Source organism: Erinaceus europaeus, chromosome 13 (genome assembly GCF_950295315.1).
Source record: "Erinaceus europaeus chromosome 13, mEriEur2.1, whole genome shotgun sequence".
NCBI lineage: Eukaryota > Metazoa > Chordata > Mammalia > Eulipotyphla > Erinaceidae > Erinaceus > Erinaceus europaeus.
The window spans coordinates 67,530,916-67,557,047 of record NC_080174.1 but is presented as its reverse complement, the minus strand read 5'-3'; the positions used below and the strand labels follow the sequence as shown (position 1 = coordinate 67,557,047).

Here is a 26,132-nt window from a genome sequence, read left to right as displayed (position 1 = left end):
ACCACCCAGTCTCCCATTTCCCATCCCCTCCCCTGATAGCTTTCCCATTTTGAAATTCTTTTAAATGACTGTTTTTCAACAGATTCAGAAGATGTCTGGTTTTTGTGGTTTGTACCCCCGTGTTAGAGTTCTTGTTTTCCTTTAACATGAAAATATCCCCCTTTACATAATTTATCATCTGTAATAGTTATTAAGTCCTCACTAGACTTCCTCTATCACTTTTAGAGTAAAGCAGCAAAGGAACTGGCAGAGAACAGGAGTAAGATTGATGCTCTCTTGGATTGGGTAGCTTCAGTGGAGTCTTCTGGTGGACAGATGGAGCCATTGTCAGGAGCTAGCTCACAGAAAGACACTTTGGATGTGACTGATGGTCATAAGGGGGTGGACCAAGCCCCAGAAGAATTGGACAAGCAGTGTGAGAAGATGAAGGTGAGGATCTGGTTTTCCTTACTATACTGGGGCTTTCTTTACCTTGGGTAAGTTATCATAATCTTTTTGCCTCTAAATCCTGTGAGTACTTCTCAGATCTTCTTTGATGTCTCTGAAGCTTGACACTTTTGACCAGTTCCCTTAAAAAATGCTTTTACCGGGAGCCAGGCGGTAGCACAGTGGGTTAAGCGCACGTGGCGCAAAGCACAAGGACTGGCATAAGGATCCCGGTTCCAGCCCCTGGCTCCCTACCTGCAGGGAAGTCACTTCACAGGTGGTGAAGCAGGTCTGCAGGTCTCTGTCTTTCTCTTCCCCTCTCTGTCTTCCCCTCCTCTCTCCATTTCTCTCTGTCCTATCCAATAACGATGACATCAGTAACAACAATAATAACTACAACAACAATAAAAAGACAACAAGGGCAACAAAAGGGAAAATAAATAAATATTTTTTTAAAAAATGCTTTTACCTTTAATTTCCTAGCATTATTCTGTATGAGTAAGTCTTCTTTTCCTTTGACCAGCTTTTAAAATACTGATGGTCTTGTAGATAGTATCTTAGGCATTTAATCATCTTTCAGATTATTTAGTTGTCTCATCCATTTGTAACATTTAAGTTACCATTTACACTAATGAATTCCATGTCTAATTCTGTCTGGCTGGAGCATCAAACCATTATGTAGAATCCAGTTTATAAATCTGGTGACTTGAAACTATAAGTACCTCAACCTGGAAAATGGAACTCCAAAATAAAAATTTAAAAGGAGGAAAGTGGATTTTCTATTGTCCATAGTACTCCTCTACCATCAAATATGTTCGTCTTCCTATATTCTCACTTAATTCTTGGGTTGGACATTATCCTAAATTCTTTTCCCCTTCTATACTATTACCATATCAAATCAGCCATGCTGCCTAAAGGTATGTATATGTGTATATACATATGTGTGTGTGTGTGTGTGTGTGTGTGTGTATATATATACCATATATATATACATATGTATATATGTGTATATATATTATAATGTGGCATGGGCCTAGGGCCTTACATATGCTCAATACCACTGCTAAATGGTATCCCAGGGTGTGTTTTTTCATTATTTTATGTTTAGAGTGAGAAAGATCAAGGGAGAGACACCCAATGGGTGGTTAGTGAAGAGTCATGTTCTGTCACTGTTCATCTCTTAATTGTTACCATGACCTTAATACATATGGTTTATTATGGTATTCACTTATTCTATCATTATTATGAATATCATATTGTTAACCTATGTTGCAGATTGTACCACAGATCAAATGAAATAATATTTGTACAATCTCTGAAAACTGTAAGATCCTTGGGGGCTGGGCAGTAGCACAGCGGATTAAGCACACATGGCGCAAAGCGGAAGGACCGGCCTAAGGATCCCAGTTCAAGCCCCCAGCTCCCCACCTGCAGGGGAGTTGCTTCGCAAGCAGTGAAGCAGGTCTGCAGGTGTCTGTCTTTCTCTCCCCCTCTCTGTCTTCCCCTCCTCTCTCCATTTCTCTCTGTCCTAACAATAATAACAGCAAGGGCAACAAAAATGGAAAAAGTGGCCTCCAGGAGCAGTGGATTCATAATGCAGACACTGAGCCCCAGCAGTAACCCTGGAGGCAAAAAAAAAAAAAAAAGAAAGAAAGTAAATAAAGAAAACTATAAGGCCTTGTATGTGCCATTTTAGCTTCTAGGAGCCTATGGCATAGTACATACAGAGTGAGAGATACTGGCGATACCTGAGCAGGGGGAAAGTGCCTTTTTGATGTCTCTCTATAGATAACCAAATTGTTGTAGTTTCCCTACTGATTGTGCTTTGTTTTGGGGGGTTATTTGCCAGGCCCGTCATCAAGAATTGCTGTCTCAGCAGCAAAATTTCATTCTGGCCACCCAATCAGCTCAGGCCTTCCTGGACCAGCATGGTCACAATCTCACACCTGAGGAACGACAGGTGCTGCAAGAGAAGCTGGGGAACCTAAAGGAACAATATGCATCATCCCTGACCCAGTCAGAGGTAGAGCTGAAGCAGGTACAGACTCTACGGGATGAGCTGCAGAAGTTTCTGCAGGATCATAAAGAGTTTGAGACTTGGCTGGAGCGGTCTGAGAAAGAGCTGGAGAACATGCACAGAGGAAGCAGCAGCCCTGAAGCCCTTCCCTCCCTGCTAAAGCGGCAGGGGAGCTTCTCAGAAGATGTGATTTCCCACAAAGGAGACTTGAGGTTTGTGACTATCTCGGGACAGAAAGCTTTGGACTCAGTAAACAGCTTTGAAGAAGGCAGACAATCGTCAGTAACTGGAACCTTAGTGAAAGAAAAACTGAAGGATGCAACAGAAAGATACACTGCACTCCATTCAAAGGTAAGAGAGGTAGGGAGGGACCAGGCAGTGGCATACCTGGTAGAATGCACATGTTACAAAGATAAGAGAGAGATTCCCACAGCCTTTTGGTAAAACAATTTGGTAAAACAATTGCAACAGTCCTCACAGTTATGAGTCCTTTCTGGGGCTCAAAAACCTCAGGACACAGTGAGAAAATTAATTTGCATATTAATCAAAGATTGTGAGCTCTGCATAATTGCAAAAATGTGTAGGCCCTTTGGCTAATACCTGATTCTAGTATATCAGGACATGCCTCATAGCATACCAGGGGTTTGTCTCACTTTTCATTTTGGAAGTAGTTTAATGCCAAACTTTTTTTTTTTTCTTTTTTTTTTGCTTCCAGGGTTATTGCTGGGGCTTGGTGCTGGTACTAAGAATCCACTGCTTCTGGTGGCCATTTTTTTCCATTCAATCCCCTTGAAGGTGGGAAGTTGGGGGCTCAAACTGGGATCCTGACATGTGTCCTTGTGCTTCGTACTTTGTGCGCTTAACCTGGTGTGTGACTGCCCGACCCCAAAAATGTTGGATTCTTAAGCATCAAGTCCCAAGTTCAATCCCTGGCATTGTATGCACCAAAATAATGTTCTTATTCTCTCATAAATAATATGAAAACTTTTTTCAATTATATATAAATTATTATATATTTCTTTGGTGACTCGTCATACATCTCACTAAGCCTTCCCCAGTATAAATATAAAGTTGGGGTAAGTATTATGGACCAGTGACAGACTTACTTGGAGAAGGTAATTGCTTTCCATCTGACTAGAGACTCTGACACTACCCTTACCTACAATTACAGTAATTTCTCTGGAACAAAACCAGGTCTCCCTTTGGCCTTACTTAAGCCTACTTCTTGTTCTGGCACAGTGTACACAATTGGGCTCTCACCTGAACATATTGCTAGGCCAGTACCAACAGTTCCAGAGCAGTGCTGATAGCCTGCAGGCCTGGATGCAGGCGTGTGAGGCCAATGTAAAGAAGCTCCTCTCAGACACTGTTTCCTCTGATCCAGTGGTCCTGCAACAGCAACTTGCAACAACAAAGGTAAGCCAGGGCACAAACTGTTTGTTGTATTATATGGATTAGAATCTTCTTTGCCGCCACCACCAAAATCAGCTAAGTGGGTAGATTAAAAGCAGTGGTTGATGCTTTGCAGATCTGTGGTTATACGTAAATGGAAATTTGTTCTAAAAAAGCTGCTTGTTAGTTCTAGATTTCTAGAACCAGCTTTGATGATTTACTCAGATGTTTTGCCTTCTTTTTTTTCATGGATAAGCAGCAGTTGCAGGAAGAATTGGCTGAGCACCAAGTACCTGTAGAGAAGCTTCAAAAAGTAGCTTGTGACCTCATAGAAATTGAAGGGGAGCCTGCCCCAGACCGCAAGCATGTTCAAGAAACAGCAGGTATGAAGCAGTGATAGCAAGAGTGCTGCCTTAATTCCTTGTGTGTATCTTTGTTCTGTAGTATATCACATGATCTTGTGACAGTACCTGTGGTGCTAGCTGGGGACTCAGGATATAAACATGATCAGTATAACCACTGATCAACTTTATTCTTGCACCAATGAAGGGTATTTGCCATCTGGCATCAACTCCTCTTCCTCAAGCTTTCTGTCTTCTAGCCATACTCTACTTCCTTAAGTTAACTAGTTGTTTCTACATCACTTTACTCCAAATTTTTTCCTATTATATAACTGCTTGTACTTTTTTACTATGAATAGTAAAGTTTTACTCATGCTTCAATATGTAACCAAGAGTTTTCTTCCCTGTTTTAAGTTCTGACTGTCTTTCCCCAGCCTTTCCCTCCCCACAAAAAAAATAAATAAATAAAGATGGAAACAGTCATCCCTCCTTTACTTTTTCTTGTGGAATACTCCTAGTACCAATATAGCAATTATGACTGCAGTTAGCTATAATATGCCTTCTGCTCTACTTCAGAGCTCTAAAGTTATAGAACAGGGATTTTTATCTTAATTATCTCCAATCTTCAGCATTGAGCATAACTTTTGGCACTTAGTAGGCACTAAATAAATAACACTTATTGAATTATTGGTGTACTTTAAGCTAATTCTCTTGGTCTTGATGTCTGTTATTGTAATTAACACAGATGATTTAAATACATTCTTTAAAATATATACAGACACACACCACCACCACCTCACTTTCTGTGTATGTTCTTGATTTCTCAGACTCCATACTCAGCCATTTTCAGAGCCTCTCCAGTAGCCTGGCAGAGCGCTCTGCTGTGCTGCAGAAAGCAATCGCTCAATCTCAGAGTGTCCAGGAAAGCCTGGAGAGCTTATTACAGTCCATCGGGGAAGTTGAGAAAAACCTGCAAGATCAGCAAGTGGCATCACTGTCATCAGGAGTCATCCAAGAAGCCTTGGCCACCAACATGGTGAGTCCTATGCCCCAAGAGTATGCGTTTGCTATAGTTCACAATCATATCATTTTGAAAAAGTATTCGGAGAATTCATTCCCATGACTCTTCAAGAAGAGGTAGAGATGATGACTGAGCCATGATGATGAATATAGATGTATTTCTCCTCAGTCTCCAAAACATTGTTAAGCTTTAGGAAAAGTGGTGACAGCAGTTATTTGAGGGAGTGGGATGAAGAACGAAGTAATGAGAAGTACAGCATTGTGAAGGCTCAGCTCTCCTCTAGATGATATGCATGTAGTTATTAGAAACTTACTAATTTGTGATATCACTATTTTAGAAAAAATGAGCCAGGTGCTAACAGGTTTGTTCTTGATGACAGAAATTGAAGCAGGACATTGCTCGACAAAAAAGCAGCTTGGAAGCCACAAGAGAGATGGTGACCCGGTTCATGGAGACCGCAGATAGCTCCACAGCAGCAGTGCTACAGGGCAAACTGGCAGAGGTGAATCAACGCTTTGAGCAGCTCTGTCTACAGCAGCAAGAAAAGGAGAGCTCCCTGAAGAAACTTCTGCCCCAGGCAGAGATGTTTGAACACCTCTCTGATAAGCTGCAGCAGTTTGTGGAAAACAAAAGTCGGATGCTAGCTTCTGGAAACCAGCCAGATCAAGATATTGCCCATTTCTTCCAACAGACCCAGGTGAGAATATACCTGCCAAACTGGCAGAGTAAAGTAACAAGGTAACCATTGGTGGTACATATAATATGTAAGTCAGTATACCAGAAACTTTCCCCGCATTGTCTTAAAATAATTACTACAGCCATCCTGCAAACTAGTTACTACTTGTCCTATTAAAAAAAAATAACAGTTTTGGGGGGAGTCGGGCGGTAGTGCAGCGGGTTAAGCGCAGGTGGCGCAAAGCGCAAAGACCGGCAATAAGGATCCCGGTTCAAGCCCCCGGCTCCCCACCTGCAAGGGAGTCGCTACACAGGTGAAGCAGGTCTGCAGGTGTCTTTCTCTCCCCCTCTGTCTTCCCCTCCTCTCTCCATTTCTCTCTGTCCTATCCAACAACAATGACATCAATAATAACCACAACAATGAAACAACAAGGACAACAAAAGGGAATAAATAATAAATAAATAATTTTTTTTTAAATACAGTTTTGGAAGGGTATATAATTTTTCAAAAAACCAACATTTGGCTTCATTGATCTTTTGTATGGTTTTCTTATTTTCGATGTTTTTTATTTCCACTCTAACTTTAGTGATTTCAGTCCTTCTGGTTGCTTTAGGGTTCCTTTGTTGTTCTTCTTCCAGGTCTTTAAGGCGCACAGTGAAGTCATTTACTTGAGCTTTTTCTTGTTTTCTGATGTGTGCTTGTATGGCAGTTAGCGTCCCCCCTGAATACTCCTTTAGCACTGTCCCAAATATTTTGATTGCTCGTGTCTTCATTTTCATTTGTTTCTAGGAACATTTGAATTTCTTGCTTGAGTTCCTCTTTGACCCAACAGTTATTAAGCAGTATGTTACTGAGTTTCCAAATTTTGTGACTTTTCCTAATTTACTGTTCATTGTTAAGAGTCAGCTTTACTACATTGTGGTCTGAGAAGATGCTTGGGATGATTTCAGTGCTCTTGAATTTGTTGATACAGTCTTTGTGGCCTAACATGTGGCCTTCCCTTGAGGATGTTCTGTATGGATTCAAAAAGATGTGTATTCCAGTTTCTTGGGGTGAAGGGCTCTGAATATGTCCAGAATATCTAGTCTGTCCATCTCTTCAGTTAATTTGCTTGTTTCTGTGTTGATTCTCTGCTTAGATGATCTAAGTGTGAGAGTATGGATCAACCTACCAATGCCCACGTTCAGCAGGGAAGCAAGTACAGAAGCCAGACCTCCCACCTTCTGCACCCCATAATGATCCTGGGTCCATACTCCCAGAGGGATAAAGAATAGGAAAGCTATCAGGGGAGGGGATGGGATGCAGAGTTCTGGTGGTGGGAATTGTATAGGATTGTACCCCTCTTATCCTATGGTCTCATCAGTATTTCTATTTTATAAATAAAAATCTAAAAAATATATACATACAGGCTATGGGTGGGGGGAGATAGCATAATGGTTATGCAAACCAACTCTCATTCCTGAAGCTCCTAGGTTCCAGGTTCAATCCCCCACACCACCATAAGCCAGAGCTGAGCAGTGTTCTGGCAATATATATACATACAGGCTGTACTTATTTTTCACTTATACTGCTACATGTTCATTACAGATTAGCAGCAATATTTAACTCATCATGGTCATTTAGGGAATCAAACTGATGAAAATTTCATCATGATTACTGTGTAGAGGAGGTAGCATATACTTTACATTAGTCAAGGAAAGTTTCTGCATGATCACACCTCACCTCCTATGTACCTAGTAGATGCAGAGCTAGAAATATTTGAGAAAGTGTATTACTGCTAAATAAATAAGCACAGATCTAGAAGTAGAATTTCTAGGAATGCTATATTTGTAGGTGCCTAACTTTACAAAATAGTAGCCAATTTAAAACACCAGAATATGTATACCTGCCCATGTCACACCTACACTGTCTCAATATTCCTACATTCCTGCATGGAAACTACCTGTTTCCATATTAAAGTCTCATTCATTTGTTTGGTTACTCTCCTCTGTTCTTATTTTTTGTCTTTTTAAAAAAATCTATAGAGAAGCAAAAGGAATATTACTATGAACACAAGCATACTCTTCACCTAGATTCATCATTTTTTAAAATTTATTTTCACTTTTGTTGCCCTTGTTGTTTTATTGTTGTTGTAGTTATTGTTGATATTGATGATGATGTTGTTGTTGGATAGGACAGAGAGAAATGGAGAGAGGAGGGGAAGACAGGGGGAGAGAAAGACAGATACGTGCAGACCTGCTTCACTGCCTGTGAAGCGACTCCCCTGCAGGGGCCTCAAACCAGGATCCTTAACGCCAGTCCTTGTGCTTCGCACCACGTGCACTTAACCCACTGCGCTACCGCCCAGCCCCCAGATTTATCATTTTTTTTAAATCAGAGCACTGCTCAACTCCGGTTAATGATGATACGGAGGATTAAACCTGGAACTTTTGGTGCCTCAGCATGAAAATCTCTTTGCATAGCCATTATGCTACCTTCCCAACCTAGATAGATCAATTTTTTTAGCATTTTATTAATTATTTGTTGGATAGAGACATAAATTAAGAAAGAAGGGGGAGAGAGAGGACGGAGACACCTACAGCACTATTTCATTGTTCATAAAGCTTCTGACCTGCAGGTGGGGGCTGAAGACTTGAACCCATGTCCTTACACACCATAATATGTGCTCTCAATTGGGTGTACCACCACACAGTCCTGATTCATCAATTCTTAAGTTTTAAAATTCTCTCTTTAGGGCCAGTGGCATACCCAGTTAAGTGCATACATTACCATGCTTACGGACCTGGGTTCAGGCCCCCAGATCCCACCTGCAGGGGGGAAGCTTTATTAAATCGTAAAGCAGTGCTTCATATGCCTCTCTCTTACTCTCTATCTTACCTTCTTCCCTCTGTTTCTCTCCATATATATATGTATATATATCTTTATAAATATATAAAAGGGTACTGTTATAGTTTCACATGTTCATTGTCACCATTGTTCATGTTACTCAAAAAGTTTTCTCAGATTTGCTTACCTATCTTTAAGCTGTATCCTGGTGTCTTATTTGACATCTTCCTTCCAGTACATGAATACTATTTTTTTCTTTTTTTAATTTTTACTTATAAAATGGAAATATTGACAAGACTATAGGATAAGAGGGGTACATTTCCATACAGTTCCTACCCCCAGAATTCTGTATCCCATCCTCTCCCTTGATAGCTTCCCTATTCTTTATCTCTCTGGGAGTATGGATCTAGGATCATTGTGGGATGCAGAAGGTGGAAGGTCTGGCATCTAAATTTGCTTCTCCACTGAACATGGCCATTGGCAGGTCGATCCATACACCCAGCCTGTCTCTCTCTTTCCCTAGTGGGGCAGGGACCAGGGGAAGCAGGGTTCCAGGACACATGGTAGGGTTGTCTGCTCAGGGAAGTCAGGTTGGCATCATGGTATCATCTGGAACTTGGTGGCAGAGTAATGAAGCTGAAGGGTTGACATTCCACACCTGACATCTCTGGACACAGTCTGAACTGAAGCATGCTGAGGTGGTACCGGTTGCATTGATTAGAGTGGGATCAACAGATACAGTATCAGTTGGTATGAATTGAGAGAAGCATGCAGGAAAGTGAGTCCCACCCAAGAGGTTCCAGGACTGAGGAAAATGTGGACTTTATAGAGAAAAGGAAAATTCTAAATATTATTATTATTATTATTATTATTTTGCCAGTGTAAGATATTTCAGATTCACCTTGTGATTTCCTTTCCCATACCTGAAAATAGGTATTTTCCCAAGTTTCCTAAGTGGGACCTATTATTTAGAAACCAAATCCTAACACTCAGCTACTCAGATGGCATGGCTCCTGTATTCCTTTTTTTTTTTTTTTTTTTCCTATAATTGAATATATAATTACATTTATCTGTTTCTGTTTCTATTCAACTTCAGGTAGGACTGTTCAAAAAGTTATACTTAGGGTCTAAAAAAGTAAGGTATTCTTTTTAACTTTATTTTTTTCTCTTTTGTTTCCCTTGTTTATCGTCATTATTGTTGTTGTTGGATAGGACAGAGAGAAATCGAATGAGGAGAGGGAGAGAAAGATAGACACCTGCAGACCTGCTTCACCACCTGTGAAGTGAACCCCTGAAAGTGGGGAGTCAGGGGCTCAAACCTGGGTCCTGATGCCGGTCCATGCGCTTTCTGCCATGTGCGCTTAACCTGCTGTGCCACTGCCCAGCTCCCAGGCATTCTTACTGAAGATGTTAACATTTACCTTTAGCCCCACTCCCACATCTTTTTTAATTCCAAAAAGCTCCATTCTTTTCTATCATAATGTCTCTCAAATTTTGAAATATTTTATTCTTCATCACCTTCACATAGATTGTAAGAATCCTGCATTTTATTTATTAATTATTGGATAGCGAAAGAGATATTTGAGAAGGGAGGGGAAGATATATAGAGAGACAGACACCTACAGCCTTGCTTCACCCTCATAAAGCTTGTCCCCTGCAGGTGGGGAACTAGGGTCTTAAACCTAGGCCTGTGTGCACTTAACTGGGTGCACCACAGCCTGCCTCCCCTACATATTTATCTTTTTAATCTAGCAGTTAATTGACCCAACATTTATGTCTCTTTTCTTCTTTTTCTCTATGAATTATGAAAAAATTACCCCCAAATTATTCTAGTTTATCTTTCATGCATTGTAGCATATTATTTGTAAAGATCTGATGACTGAATATATTCCTTTATCTGCATGATAGGAGCTCAATTTGGAAATGGAAGATCAAAAGGAGAACCTTGATACTCTTGAGCACCTGGTCACTGAACTGAGCTCCTGTGGCTTTGCACTGGACCTGTCCCAGCACCAGGACTGGGTCCAGAACCTCAGAAAGGAATTCACAGATCTACAGAAGACAGTTAAAGAAAGGTGAGTTTTCACACATACTTGTCAATATTGGGGAACAATTTTTTTCTTGCTATTGAATGAGATAGATCATTTTCTCTTTCTCTACCAGGAAAAAAAAAAAAGTGGCTTGAAGAATTCTGCTGTGTACATGTCTGTACTTTGCTCCATCCAATGTAGGTCGTCATACATAGGAAGTTGGAAATAGCCTTTTTATTTTCAATTAACAACCTATACACTTGATGTTTAATGCTTTCTATTCTGAAATAATAAATCACTTCTCAGTAATGGGGTATCATTTCCTTTGTGTAGAATCAAAAGTCTAGGATACCTGTGCCAAGCAGAACACAGCAGGGAGGAAGCATGACTTAAAGAGAAAAATTAGGCTTTCCAGATATAATTAAAAGTTCTGTTAGCATTTATCCTGCCTGCTTTGACTGCATTTAAATGGCTGTTCTGGAGGTTTGCCTGGATTCTTTTAAGATAGTTGTGACAAAGATCACTGATTTCAGGTTACCAGTTCACTGCGAAAAACCATACATCTTCTATAAGAAAGCCTCATGGGTTTGAGATATTGATAAAATTTATTGGTTCATCCTTTTCTTGACTTAACTGATGATCAATGTAGGGATTAGAGAAAAGCCATTACCACATCAGCATAGGAAATAACAGGTTATTTAATGGAGAGAAAGGCAACAAAGGCCAGGATAATTGTTTTTTTTTTCCCTATGCTAAAGACATTCTAACTGTATGAGGAAACATTTCTGGCCTTAAGTCTGACTGGTTTGACTCTTTTTGAAACTCAGGTCCCCAAATTCTCCATTTTCATTGACCTACTGGGTTGTCGGAAAAGTCACGATACATTTTTGCATAGAAAAAGTACATCGGGAGTCAGGCGGTAGCACAAGTGGCCCAAAGCGCAAGGACCAGCATAAATAAGGATCCCAGTTCGAGCCCCCTGGCTCCCCACCTGCAGGGGAGTCACTTCACAAGTGGTGAAGCAGCTCTGCAGGTGTCTGTCTTTCTCTTCCCCTCCCTGTCTTGCCCTCCTTTCCCCATTTCTCTCTGTCCTACCCAACAACAATAACTACAGCAATAAAGCAACAAGGGCAACAAAAAGGGAATAAATAAATAAATATAAAAGAATTTAAAAATATATAGACAAGTACATCATAACTTTTCTGACAATCTAATATTTTGTTCATTGTTGTACTTACCCTAAATTCTCTGATCCTCAGTTTCAGTGTCTTTTTTGTTATAGAAATTGGGTTTTGGGAGTCAGGTGGTAGTGCAGCGGGTTAAGCACAAGCGGTGCAAAGTGCAAGGACCGGTGTAAGGATCCCAGTTCAAGCCCCCGGCTCCCCACCTGCAGGAGAGTCACTTCACAGGTGGTGAAACAGGTCTGCAAGGTGTCTGTCTTTCTCTCCCCCTCTCTGTCTTCCGCTCCTCTCTCCATTTCTGTCTGTCCTATCCAAGAACAATGACATCAGTAACAACAATAACTACAGCAATAAAACAACAAGGGCAACAAAAGGGAATACATAAATAAAATAAATGGGTAAAACATTTTTAAAAAAAAGAAATTGGGGTTTTTTTCTTAGGATTTTACTTGTAAATGAGAGAAGAGGAGGAGAGAGGAAAAAGCAGAGCACGCGTGATGCCAGGGATCAAACTCAGAACATCATGCTAGTGAATCCAGAACACTTTATCCACTCTGCTGCCTCCCAGGTTACTAGGAATTAACTTTTGAATTGGGACTCTATGCAGTCAAAAGGAGACATAGAAGGACTTCGTATGCGAAGTCTACATTCTTTCCATGGGATAATAGTACCTAAACCGCAGGTTCCCTATAGTTTTCCTCATTTTCACTTTAGTCTAGAGTAAAACCTGAAGACCCCTTTTCTCAAAAGTAGCCAAACAAGGACAACAGATTCCTTTATGTTCTCCCATGTTATATTTGGTTGTTTAGCCAAAGCTTCTATGGAAAAGATTATGGAAAGGAAAGGCCCTATTACAGAAAATGGTATTCTTATAAAGATTAACCTGGCAAGTAATGGAGTGGTTTTTGTTGACAGAGAGAAAGATGCATCATTTTGCCAGGAGCAATTGGATGAATTCCGGAAGCTGGTTAGGACCTTCCAAAAATGGCTGAAGGAAACTGAAGGGAACATTCCTCACACAGAGGCTTTCATGAACACAAAAGAGTTAGAAAAACAGATTGAACAGCTGAAGGTAGGTGAACCAAAAGATATCCAGCCATTGTACTTGATTTTAGTTTGGAAGTTTATATGGATCAGTAAGGAAATTGTATATGAAACCCAAGTTTGGAACTGGAGGTGTCATGCTTAGTGAAGTAAGGAAGGAAGGAAGGAAGAGACAAATTGAAACCCATGAGAATTATGGTGGTTACTGTAGGGGTGGGAAGGAATCACACAACTTTGGTGGTGGGTGCAGTGTGGAACTATACCTCTATAATCTTATCATCTTGTAAACCGTTACTAACTCACTCAATAAAAAAGAAAGAAATCTAAGTTATCCATCTGCACAAGAGTGGAAACTCCTGTGACCTTCATGTGATTCCTGTAGCTACACCTACCTGAGAGCTGAGCTCCAAAACATTTCCTATTTACAAATAAAATCAAGATGTTAGTCTGGGAATAATACCTATGAAGTTTCAGCTGATTCTTGGCTACCTCTCACCAATAAAGGATGGTTGTCAAAATAAATCCAGTCTTTGAATAGCTTACACATTCTCTCACTGAGAATTTGAGAATTAGGCAGTTTTATCTGTGCAAATGATCAAATGAATCATTGGGAAATCAAGGAGAGAAAGCTAGTAGTACAATGAATAAAGGAAAAGTTGGGATTAAATGCCTTCAGTGGTAGACCTAACCTTCTTCCCATCCTTTGTAGATTTTTTTCTGTACCATCTTTGATTGGCAATCATCTGGCCTATACTTGGTCCTCTAATAGAACTAAATCTACTTCCAAGTAATTACCATGCATTTATCCTTATTTGTTTGTTCATGTACTTTTAGTAAAGCAAGACTTATCTTGAGCAGCTGAAAGATGGGAGTTGATAGGAGGGAAATTAATTGTTTTTACAGTGAGAGTAATAGAAACATTTGCTGTAGGGAATTTCCTGGAGCAGAGGTTCCACAATTTCTTGGTTTTAGTGGCTTTAGCTGGGGGGGGAGGGGGTGTTGTTTTTTGTTTGTTTTTGTCTTATTGCCACCAGGGTTACTGTTAGGGCTTGGTGCCTATATAAGGAATCCACCACTCCCAGCAGCCAATTTTCCTCCCCCTGCCTTTCTTATATTTGTTAGCACAGAGAGAAATTGAGAAGGGAAATAGCAAGGGAGAGAGACACCTACAGCATTGCTGTATTGCTTATGACTCTTTCCCCCTGAAAGTAGGGCCTGGGGGTCTTGAACCCAGGTCCTTATGTATGGTAATATATGCACTCAACCAGTGTGCCACTGTGTGGCCCACCTCCAGTGCTTTAAGAAAATTTTCATGACTCCTCAAGGCCAAAAATTTTAAAAAGCCTCACCTGTTAAGAGGTTTGTCCAATTTAGTTGTAGCTGTTTGCATCATATCCAGTAGATGGCACTGTATTTCCTTCAATATTTAAAACACCCTGTGCATTAAGACCTAGTTTGGGAACTGTGATTCTGTGGAGTCAAAAGTTATTAATAGAATAGTTTATAAGCGGTGGTCGAGCAGTAATGCAGCGGGTTAAGTGCACATGGTGCAAACTTCAAGAACCAGCATAAGGATCCCGGTTCGAGCCCTCCCCCCCCCCCCCCCGTCCCCACCTGCAGAATGTTGCTTCACAAGTGGTGAAGCTGGTCTTCAGATGTCTATGTTTGATAGACAACAAAGTGTAATGATAATGATAAACAATAAGGGCAACAAAAAGGGAAAAATAGCCTCCAGGAGCAGTGGATTTGTGGTGCAGGCATCAAGCCCCAGCAATAACCCTGGAGGCAAAAAACAACAACAAAAAAGTTTACAATCTGTGAATTGACCAAGATTTGACTTGATTTTAGGTTGCATCAGCTTGCTGGACGTTCATGATTCTCTCTCCTCCTTGTTTCTCATCAGCTTGATATAAAAATAAATTAAGAGTCTAAGGGAATTTCAGTGGTATAGAAGGGACAGAATGAGATATTAATGTCCCAGAATATCATTCTCCTATATCTTGTCTGGCTTAGTAAAGATCTGGAAATGATGGAATATGTAAGGATGGTTACTTCACATTTATCAAAACTTTAGGGAACATATGTGTAACAGGTGTCCCTATATAGGAAGTAAAAGTTTACAGGAGTTACATTTAGCTCTTTTGTTTTTTGAACAGGGTCTTCTAGATGACTGGACAAGTAAGGGAACTTTTGTGGAAGAAATCAATTGCAAAGGCACTTCTTTGGAAAATCTTATCATGGACATCACAGCACCTGACTCCCAAGCCAAGCCAGGTGAGTGCAAGCACTTTAAAATGTAATATATGCCATTCTTTGCTTTAACTTTTAGTGATGACCCCTAACTAATAGAAGTCAGAATCAACTTTGAATATGAGAATAAAGGAGGCTCATGAAATAATCCTCCCTCTTACCTTTATCTATCTTCCTATTTTTCTATATGACATGTTCCATTTTTTTAAAAATTCCTTTCCATAGGGGGCCAGGCAGTAGCGCAGTGGGTTAAGCACACATGGTATGAAGCTCAAGGACCAGAGTAAGGATCCCTGTTAGAGGCCCTAGCTCCCCACCTACAAAGGGGTTGCTTCAGAAGCAGTAAAGCAGGTCTGCAGACCCCTCTCTGTCTTCCCCTTCTCTCTCAATTTCTCTGTTCTATCAGAGAATAAAATTAATGGCAACAATAGCAATAACAACAACAACAAGGGCAACAAAATGGGGGAAAAATGGCCTCCAGGAGCAGTGGATTTGTAGTGTAGACACTGAGCCCCAGCAATAACCCTGGAGGCAAAAATAAATAAAATGAAATAAAATTTCTTTCCATAATGGAGAAAAGTAGAGGGACTGCTTGACCAACTTAGAAGTGTCAAATGAATATAGAGGAATTACAATAGGATTTCATCTTGAAGAATTCTTTTGAATATGTGAAAGGGATGTCTGTGTATCTCTAAATTGGGGTTGTCTCTGGAAGGTCTAAGCATGATGTCTTCAGAGAAACTTGAGTTTTTGGAATCAGTCTTGGTATATTAAGGACTGACACACTTTGTAAACTGAATACAAAGATTGTAGGGGGCCAGGTGGTGGTGCACCTGGTTAAGCACACACATTACAGTGTTCAAGGTCCTAGGTTCAAGCCCCTGATCCTGCAGGTGGAAAGCTTCATAAGTGGTGAAGCATAACTGCAGGTGTCTCTATATCTCTTCCTCTCTATCCCCCTCCTTTCCCAATTTTTGTCTCTATCCAATAATAAATAAATAAAACTAAGAACTAAAAATAACATAGATTGTACCCAAGTATGTGAGTAATCTCTAACTACAGATTAAGTATTTCAGATAAAATCTACCATGTGCTCACAGTCACCTTCTGGTTGTTAGTCTTATAAGTCACACAGGGGAAATTTTTTTTTAGTGCATTCATACACTCATTTAGTAACAGGAAAACTCTTCCTCCTGAGAATGGCTACTTTCTGTTTTATCCAAAAGTTTAAAAATCTCTTAGAACTATATTCCAAACACATAAATTACTAGATTCAACAGCTTGGTGTGTGGTTACATTAGGAGTAAGCAGTCTTTTCCAGCAAGGGCCATAGAGTATTTTCAGGAATGTGATTATACAGTCTTTGACACTCTATTCATCTCTTGCCATTATAGCACAGAGACATTAATGAATAATATGTAAATGAATGAGTATGGTTGTTCTCCAGTAGAACTTTTTATAGAGAAATAAAGTACCATGGGACTGGAGAGACAGAGTAATGGTTATGCAAAAGACTGTCATGCCTGAGGCTCTGAGCTCCCAGGTTTAATCTCAGCACCACTATAAGACAGAACTGAGCAGTGCTCTGGTCTCTTTGTATATCATTCTCTCTGTATTTCTCTCGTTAAAATAAAATAAAGGATCAGATTTAGCTGATGTACTATAGTTTTCTGACTCCTGGAGTCCAGATTTTTTTCCAGGTTGACTTTCCAAACTTTTTAAAACACTTTAGTATGTTTTTTTTTTATTTTTTATATTTATTTATTTATTGTCCCTTTTTTTGTTGCCCTTGTTGTTTTTCACTGTTTTGTAGTTGTTATTGATGTCATTGTTGTTGGATAGGACAGAGAGAAATGGAGAGAGGAGGGGAAGACAGAGAGGGGGAGAGAAAATTAGGCACCTGAAGACCTGCTTCACCACCTGTGAAGCGACTCCCCTACAGGTGGGGAGCTGAGGGCTCGAACGGGGATCCTTATGCCGGTCCTTGTGCTTTGCACCACATGTGCTTAACCCACTGTGCTACCGCCCAACTCCCTACACTTTAATATTTTTTAAATAAATCTCACATAGAATTCTATTTGATAAGACAAATAAAAAATAAATAAATAAGGGTCTGAGTAGTAGCACAGTGGGTTAAGTGCACATGGAATGATGCGCAAGGATGAGCATAAGGATCCTGGTTTGAGCCCCTGACTCCCCACCTGCAGCAGGGTCGCTTCACAGGTGGTGAAGCAGGTCTGCAGGTATCTATCTTTCTCTCCCCCTCTCTATCTTCCCCATCTACATTTCTCCCTGTCCTGTCCAACAACAATGATAACAATAGCAACAACAATATTGAACAACAAAGGCAACAAAAGGGGGAAAATAGCCTCTAGGAGCAGTGGATTCTTTTTTTTTAATATTTATTTATTTATTCCCTTTTGTCACCCTTGTTGTTTTATTGTTGTAGCTGTTATTACTGTTGTTATTGATGTTGTTGTTGTTGGATAGGACAGATAAATGGAGAGAAAGGGGAAATACAGAGAGGGGGAGAGAAAGACAGACACCTGCAGACCTGCTTTAATGCTTGTGAAGTGACTCCCCTGCAGGTGGGGAGCCGGGGGCTTGAACTGGGATCTTTAGGCCGGTCCTTGTGTTTTGTGCCACCTGCGCAAGTAGTGGATTCTTAGTGCAGACACTAAGCCCCAGTGATAACCCTGGAGGCAAAAAAACAAACAAACAAACAAAAAATGAAAGACAGACCACTAGTTTTTCTTATAAATGAATGTATGGTATTTGACTGTTACAAAGTCTATACATGAAAATATTAAAGCTGTCTTAGTGAATCTAAAGTTTAGAAAAGAGGATTTAGGATGATAGCTGATCTTTTTTTCAATTTTGTTTGCTTTTATTGTATCCAGAAAATATAATTCACACAGATAAATCATTTCAAATGACAATAGATATTTTGAAAAGCTCATATTACATCTCTGAATTCTCTAAAGAATACTAACTAGAAGCTTGCAAGTAATATAGTATAGTTTTGAAATTAAATCACCAATAATATTTAATGAGAGTTTACAGTCTTTCCTTTGCTTTTACCAGAGTGCTGCTCCACTCTGGGTTATGGTGGTGCTGGGTATTGATCCTGGGACCTTGGAGCTCTAGGCATGAAAGTCTTTTGCATAACCATATATTCTTTTCTTAAACATAAAAAATAACCTAAAACCAGCATTGAGGACAAAAGCTGTAACTTGACATCATGATCTGAAGTTGTAATATTTCTGTTGTCACACAGTTCTGAGTCTGTTCTGAGTAGCTGTCCCTTGACCATCATTTGATTGAATACAGTTCACATGAACGCTTTAGATGTTTTTCTTTGTACGTGAGTGGAGATGTGTAGGTTTGAATGTTCTAAAGTGATAATGAAGAGCTATAGCTTTTCCTGTCATGATCCTTTGAAAGAAGCTTAAATGCATCATAGAGGATTCTATGTTCCCCCCAAAACGCTGCATCACTTGTCTAGAGGATTACAATGTGGTAGTCAACACATAAGGGTGAATATTTCATTACTCTTTTTAAGTAGTTAGAAAAATATTCATGCTACAAAAAAAAAAACTTCATGCTACAAGGCCCCAGGCTCAATCCCCAGCACCACCATAAGTCAGAGTTGAGCAGTTCTCTGGTATTAATTAATTAATTTTAGAGACAAGAAAACATTCTGGATATTAAATTTTTAAGAATTATTAATAAACAAATGTTAAAGGGACCAGGTAGTGGCACACCTGGTTGAGCACATATGTTACAATGTGTGAGGACTCGTGCATTCTTGGACATCCCTACTGTGCTGCTGTCCTCTGCTCCCACATGTTACTAGGGCTCAGACCCAGGGTTTCAAGCATGGCAAGGTGCATGCACTACTGAGTGAACTATCTCCCAGTCTCTAGTTCATTTTCTGTTTTCCTTCACTGACTGAACTGCAATGAAATATAACCTGTTCAATCCATTTATGGAATAATGTTAATTAACATTTAAGCATTTTATAGTGACTATTTTTAATTGAACCTTGCATATGGCTTTTTCCATAGTGAAATCAAGGCACTTGAAAGTTTTATTCTGTTACCTTAACATGACTCCATTTCAAGATTATTCTTTACAGTTTCTTTGTAGTCTTTATATTTGCATGATCTGGTTTTTACTTAACTTGGGGCATTCCTGAAATGCAAATAATCAATCTGGTAGGAATATAGGTGAAATTGTAGTCAGAAACAGAGCCAAAGTCCTGAATTAGGATCTAAGAGAATGCTCATGGACCTGATTCATGGGTGTTTAGAATCTCTGCTTATTGGGGCCGGGGCAGAGGGAAGTAGAATATGTGAAAGAAAAGACATGGAAGGACCAACAAGGTAGTTCACCTGGATGATGTACCTGCTTTGTCATGTGCTTGACCCAGGTTGAACTTGATCCCATGCACTGGAGAAATCTTCAGTATTGTGGTATCTTTCCCTCTGTCTCTCTCTCTCTGCTTATCTGCAAAAATCAGCCCAGAGCAGTGAAGCCCCAGTGGCAAAAAAAAAAAAAAAAGATACTCTTCTTGTTGAGACAGTATATGAAAGGCTTACTTTAATGCCTTTATTAAAAAGAATACTACTTTTTATATATCCTTCATTATATTTATTATTCATTTTAATTATGTTGAAGGACATTGATGTTAAAGTTGAACCTTTTTACTTTGTTATAAATTCTCATTACAAAGACTGGGAGATACTGAAGGTGATTATTTTACCAGTATCTGCTTTACAAAATTAGGGCAGGATATAAAGAATTCAGATTAGAGATTCTAAATGAGAATTTGGGTTTCCTGCCCTGGAAAGGATTAGAGGTCATTACTGCTATCGAGCTGGAATACCTGAGTGACACTTTGTTGCCTGGCAGCTAAAATGATGTGTCTCTTTCCATGGATATGTTGTCTTGTGCTGTGTTAACTTTCTAATTGCTGAGCTTAAAGTGAGTGCCAAAGGACAAATTCAGTGCCTGCATGTATTCCTAACATGTATGTCTTGCCCTGTTTGTCTCCCTGTCCTTTTGCTCAGGTTCCATACTGCCCTCTGTAGGAAGCTCTGTAGGCAGTGTAAACGGATACCACACCTGCAAAGGTGAGATGCCATTTCAACAGTGTCTCTTTGTAGGGTATGTTAGGACAGTATTCATGTTTACATCTTTATATGTTTCCATGTATGGAAGAAGTTACTGCCAGCATGAATGTGAGGATGAAAATATGGGGGGAACCAACTATGAGGCCTCTGTTAGATATCCTTCTAGGCTAAACAGATTAGCAAACAGTGGCAAGCAGGTAATAAACTAGGAAAGATAATATACAAATCGTTTAATTTAATTTTTCATGAGGTACCGGAGAATGAACCCAGGGGAGGGCCTCATGCGTGTGCAGCACCACTGAGTGGCTTTCTTAGCCCACTTTCCTATTATTTATTTTTGAGAGAGAAGAGAGGAAGAGGCAGTGTTAGAACAAGAAGAAAAACTAGTGCACTGCTCCACCATCCATGAAGCTCCCTATGGTACTATCCATAGTGCTCCCTTGTGATGCCAGGGCCTCGAGAATAGCAAAGTATATACTCTTTGGGCAAGTTATCTCTTCTCCTCTCAAACCTTTTTGAAGATTTACTTTTTTATTTGAGAGAGAGTCCCCAGAGTACCACCCAGATCCAGCATGTAGTGGTGTCGTGGATTAAACATAGGACCTTTGGGGCCTCAGGCATGCAAATTGGTACCCTAGAATGTTGAGCTATCTCCCCAGCCCAGTCTTCTAATTTTAAAGAAGCTATATTTCAAGCAGTGTACTATAACTTTCAACCTCTTAACCAGATAACTCCTCACGTGTTTGGAAAAGGGCTTCGAAGAATGCCCCAAACTCTTCACTCTCTTTGCGTTTTTTCTGTTCATATATTGCCTTAACATTGGATTTATACATCTGAGTGTTTAATACCAAATTCACAAAGCAGACTAATGAGAAATTTTTTCTTTTTTTGCTTTGTATAAGTAAGCAAGAGCTTTTATGTGATTTAGCAGGAAGTAAACTTCTAATTCACTAGAAGAAGTAGAATAGATGCTTAATCTGGATGAGTAATTCATAGTGAAAAGCCACTGGGGATGCCTGCAGAGCAAGTCCCAATCTGATTTATGTTTCCATGATACTAGATCTGACGGAGATCCAGTGTGACATGTCAGATGTAAACCTGAAATATGAGAAACTAGGGGGAGTACTCTGGGAACGCCAGGAGAGCCTTCAGGCTATCCTCAGCAGAACACAGGAAGTTCAGAAGGAGGCAAATTCTGTGCTGCAGTGGCTGGAATCAAAAGAGGAAGTACTGAAAGCCATGGATACCACTTCATCTCCAACCAAGACAGAAACAGTGAAAGCCCAAGCTGAGTCTAACAAGGTACTGTTGGTTACTTTAGCTGCATCTGAAACACATAGAGGAACAGAGTATGGTACCAGTGTTCCTGCCTAAACCCAGGTTCTTGAGAGTTGCACATGGTCAACCACTCATGCTGTGTGAGTGGCATGTTTGACTTTCATGTGATCAATGTCCTTTGGGTTCGCCTAGAAAATTATCTTATGAACTTAGAACTTTTTATAATTCAGATTCAGAAACAGAACCAAATCTGTTTACAGAAAGAGGATAGCTTTCCTCATTGATAGTGGGTTCTGATTTCCTGTATAATGCTATAAATCAAAACATATTTTCAAAGCACCTTTCCAACTGTTGGAGGGATCTAACTAGCTGTGATTAGGAATTTTTTCTTTACAGGTAGTACTAAGAAAAATAATAAAAGAAGACTCCATAGAAACTGCTGTGAAAAAATTTTGCTAGGATTTTTTTATATTTCAATTGAGTATAGCATGTACTCTCCCCTGACTAAATAAAAATCAATATTATATCTTGAGACTTTTTAGTATATTGGGATTAACAGTTCCTTTTTTATTTTTACATTTCTTAATTTATTTAAATAGCCAACAGTGTTATTGCTGGGGGTCAGTGCTAGCACTACTAATCCACAGTTCCCAGTAGTCATTTTCCCCCTTTTTCTTTTTTTTTTTATTTTTTTATTTCTATGTTTTTATTTGGTAGTACAGAGAGAAGTTGAGAAGTAAGGGGATATAAAGAAGGAGAGGAGAAGATAGACACCTGCAGACCTGTTTCATTGCTTGTGAAGCTTTCCCCTGCCCGTGGGAACTGGGAGCTTGAACCCTGGTCTATGCAGGTGGCAATGTGTGTGCTCAGCCAGATGTGCCAGAGCTCTGCTCTCTCCAGTGAGCCATGTTGCAGACAATAATAATTCCTTCTTACTGGGTACTGCTGGTACATTGTGCATAACAGAAATTTAAATCCAGCCATTGAGATTTTCATTTTGAAATAAAAACCAGTGCAAGTTAAGTAACTTAAAAACAACAACAAAAAGAAGCAAATGGTCTGTAAGATTTTGTGTGAGCTATAGTGGTTATTGTTGGGAGGATGGGAGCACTGTGGAACTATAACCCTATATCTTATAATTTTGTAAACCTCTATTAGTACATATTTTTTAAAGGCTTAAAAATAATAAGATCATGCAGCAAGTCATGTATAAGATAAGAGCAGCCTACAATTGCTGCTTAGTGTTCCTTTTATTCCCTCCACAAAACGGAGTTTTGTTTCTTGTCTAAAATTCTCATAGCGTACATGATATTCATTCTCCTAGGCATTCCTAGCTGAATTGGAGCAGAATTCTCCAAAAATACAAAAAGTAAAGGAAGCCCTGGCTGGATTACTGAGGACATACCCCGATTCACAAGAAGCAGAAAACTGGCAGAAAATGCAAGATGAACTCAGTAAGTCATCATAGGAGCTTTCAGGTTCACTGAGCTGCATGTCTTCAAAGCACATGCAGAATTTCAGCAAAGCTTATAAAGTAGGAATTATTTTTAATTAATTCTTATAAGAGACGGGACCAGTCGGTGGTAGTACACTGTCAAAGGATCCAGACTTAAGCCCCCCACCCTCACTGGGTGGAAACTTCATAAGAGATGAAGCAAGGCTGCAGATGTCTGTCTTTCTCTCTCTCTATCTCCCTCACATCTCTCAATTTCTTTCTGTCCTATCAAATAAACAAGAAAAAGGAAAAAAAAAAAAAAAACAGAAAGAGAAGTCCAATTAGGATTACCGAGAGACTGGGGAAAATCTAGAGATTCCATTAAAAATGTGAGAAGTCTGACTTTCTTGGGCTAGTCAACAGATCATCTCCTGTGATAGAGAATTGATTAAAGTGAAGAATGAGAGATATTCTAAATATCCAATGAAAATATTTAGACAGATTATTATGGTTCATAGTGTTGATCTATAAGTAATGTAGATTAATATTAACTGGTATGAAACATTTGTCAGTAAGGCTGGGAAGTAGCACACCCAGAGGAGCACACATGTAACAGTGTGCAAAGAACTGAGTTCAAGCCACTGGTCCTCACCTGAAGGTGTAGAAATTTCATGAGTGGTGAAGCAGTGCTATAGGTTCCCCCCCCCCAATCTCTCTCTCTCCTCTCTGAATTTCTCTCTATCTAATTTTTAAAAAAATAATAAAATGTTAAAGAAAAAATGTGTCAGCATGAGAGATGTTCATAATATAGTAAGTTTTATTTTTATTGTTATTTTTATAGAGCACTGCTTAGCTCTGACTTACAGTAGGTTTAGGGATTAAACCTGGAGCCTCAGAGCCTCCGTCATGAAAGTCTTTTTTGCATAACTATTAATCTCTCTCCCCAGTTCAATATAGTAAGTTTTTTTTTTAAAGAGTGCACACATTACCATGTGCAAGAACCGAGGTTCAAGCCCTTGGTCTTCACCATTGGGTTGGGGGCCAGGGGGGAGCTTCATGAGTGGTGGAACAATGCTTCAGATGCCTCTTTTCTCTTCCTCTCTGTCATGAAATAAATAAAATAAACCTTTAAAAATTTATGTGTGCAGCATAATGTAAGATTTACATGCACATATGAAGTTCTGTAGCTTTATTACATGTAGCTTACTAGTATAATCAAGATACAGAACTTTGTTATTGTAGTTGAAATTAACTGGGGGTTATTTTTAACTTTTTTTTTTTTTTTAATAATGCACCAGGGGTCATTTCCTGTAGTTTATTAGGAACAGAATTTAGGAACAAGGCTAGGGGCTAGTGAGAATAAAGGATGCATTCTCTCATTTCCTCCCTACAGATTCCCGATGGGAAAAGGCCACCGAGGTGACTATGGCCCGGCAAAAGCAACTAGAGGAATCCGCAAGTCATCTGGCCTCTTTCCAGGCTGCAGAATCTCAGCTCCGGCCCTGGCTGATGGAGAAGGAGCTGATGATGGGAGTGCTGGGGCCTCTATCTATTGATCCCAACATGCTGAATGCACAAAAACAGCAGGTCCAGGTGAGCAGAATGGCTTTTTTTTTTAATATTTATTTTATTTATTTATTCATTCCCTTTTGCTGCCCTTGTTGTTTTATTGTTGTTGTCGTTGTTGGATAGGACAGAGAGAAATGGAGAGAGGAGGGGAAGACAGAGAGGAGGAGAGAAAGATAGACACCTGCAGACCTGCTTCACCGCCTGTGAAGTGACTCCCCTGCAGGTGGGGAGCCGGGGTTCGAACCGGGATCCTTATGCCGGTCCTTGTGCTTTGCGCCACCTGCGCTTAACCCGTTGCGCTACAGCCCGACTCCCAGCAGAATGGCTTAATTATTGCTTTAGAGCAAAGGTGTTAGAGTCATGTGAACCTGGACTTGAGTGTTGCTGTTAGTATGTAGGGTTCAGTGACCCTAAACAAACCATTTATCCTCTCAGAATCTTGAGAGATTAAACTGACAGGCTTCTCTGTAAAATGTTGTTTATTTGTTTATTGAAAGAGAGAGAAAGAGAGAGAGGAAGCAAGTCCTTCACTGTACTGTCAATTACCTCCCCAGCCACAGTGTCTTCAGTTGAAATGAGATGTTTGTAAGGGCTTTATCATGGTGCCTATTAAAGAACAAGTAGTTCACAAATGCCTGTTAAATGACAAACAAATTGTTTACCAATTTCACCAGTAGAATAAAATTAATAGACATAGGCATGCAGGATTATTTTTATTAGTAATTTAATATTTAAATACAAAACTTTAAGATAATAGGGGTATAATTTCATGCCTTTATCACCACCTCTCTATCACCCCCTCCCCTCTTGAGTTCTGGCTGTCTCTATCCAATAAGTAAAGATAATAAAAAAAATTTAGAGGGGAAGCAATTACAGAAGCCAGACCTTCTACCTTCTGCAACCCTCAATGACCCTGGGTCCAAGCTTCCAGAGAGATAGAGAATGGGAAAGCTATCAGGGGAGAGGGTGGGTTATGGAGATTGGGTGGTGGGAATTGTGTGGCGTTGTACCCCTCCTACCCTGTGGTTTTGTTAATTAATCCTTTTTTAAATAAAAAAAATTTTTTTTAATTAGAAAAAAAAAAGGAAGAAATTTAGGTTGGGCAATTTATGTCATTTGTAATGAAACCCTGCTTGGGACCTTTCCTTATTCTGTATCCATCTCTAAATTTGCTGTTTCTTCTCACTATCCACTAAGTTCCCTGAGTTAAGACCAAAAAGAGGTTTTTTTGAAGGGTCCCTTTCTTTTAATTCCTGCATATAATGAGTTAATTAAGTTCTGTTTAGTCTGCTTACAGATTTGTTTAACCCACTAGTTTTCAGACATTTTGATACCAGAACCACTTACACTCTTAGAAATTACTGTGAGTCCTAAAGAACTTTTTTTTTTAATCTATTGGTACCTACTAAATTAAAAACTGAAGAATTGTTTAAGAACTGTTTGTTTGTTTGTTTGTTGAGAATGAGAGGGAAAGAGAAAGGACCCAGAGCACTTACCAGCTCTGGAGTAAG

The 26,132-nt window shown here is 39.7% G+C and overlaps 1 protein-coding gene across 2 annotated transcripts in view; it reads left to right on the top strand.

Moving 5' to 3' along the window:
• The window catches only part of MACF1 (microtubule actin crosslinking factor 1), a 434,870-nt gene that overhangs the window by 280,738 nt on the left and 128,000 nt on the right, over positions 1 to 26,132 (top strand). For both annotated transcript variants that reach the window (XM_060206158.1, XM_060206157.1), the window contains exons 44-56: positions 226 to 429; positions 2,276 to 2,794; positions 3,683 to 3,859; positions 4,095 to 4,218; positions 5,004 to 5,212; positions 5,577 to 5,894; positions 10,608 to 10,774; positions 12,826 to 12,982; positions 15,111 to 15,228; positions 20,277 to 20,339; positions 21,400 to 21,641; positions 22,942 to 23,071; positions 24,446 to 24,645. In XM_060206158.1, coding sequence (XP_060062141.1) covers positions 226 to 429; positions 2,276 to 2,794; positions 3,683 to 3,859; positions 4,095 to 4,218; positions 5,004 to 5,212; positions 5,577 to 5,894; positions 10,608 to 10,774; positions 12,826 to 12,982; positions 15,111 to 15,228; positions 20,277 to 20,339; positions 21,400 to 21,641; positions 22,942 to 23,071; positions 24,446 to 24,645 — 2,628 coding nt within the window. The remainder of the gene's footprint in view (positions 1 to 225; positions 430 to 2,275; positions 2,795 to 3,682; positions 3,860 to 4,094; positions 4,219 to 5,003; positions 5,213 to 5,576; positions 5,895 to 10,607; positions 10,775 to 12,825; positions 12,983 to 15,110; positions 15,229 to 20,276; positions 20,340 to 21,399; positions 21,642 to 22,941; positions 23,072 to 24,445; positions 24,646 to 26,132) is intronic.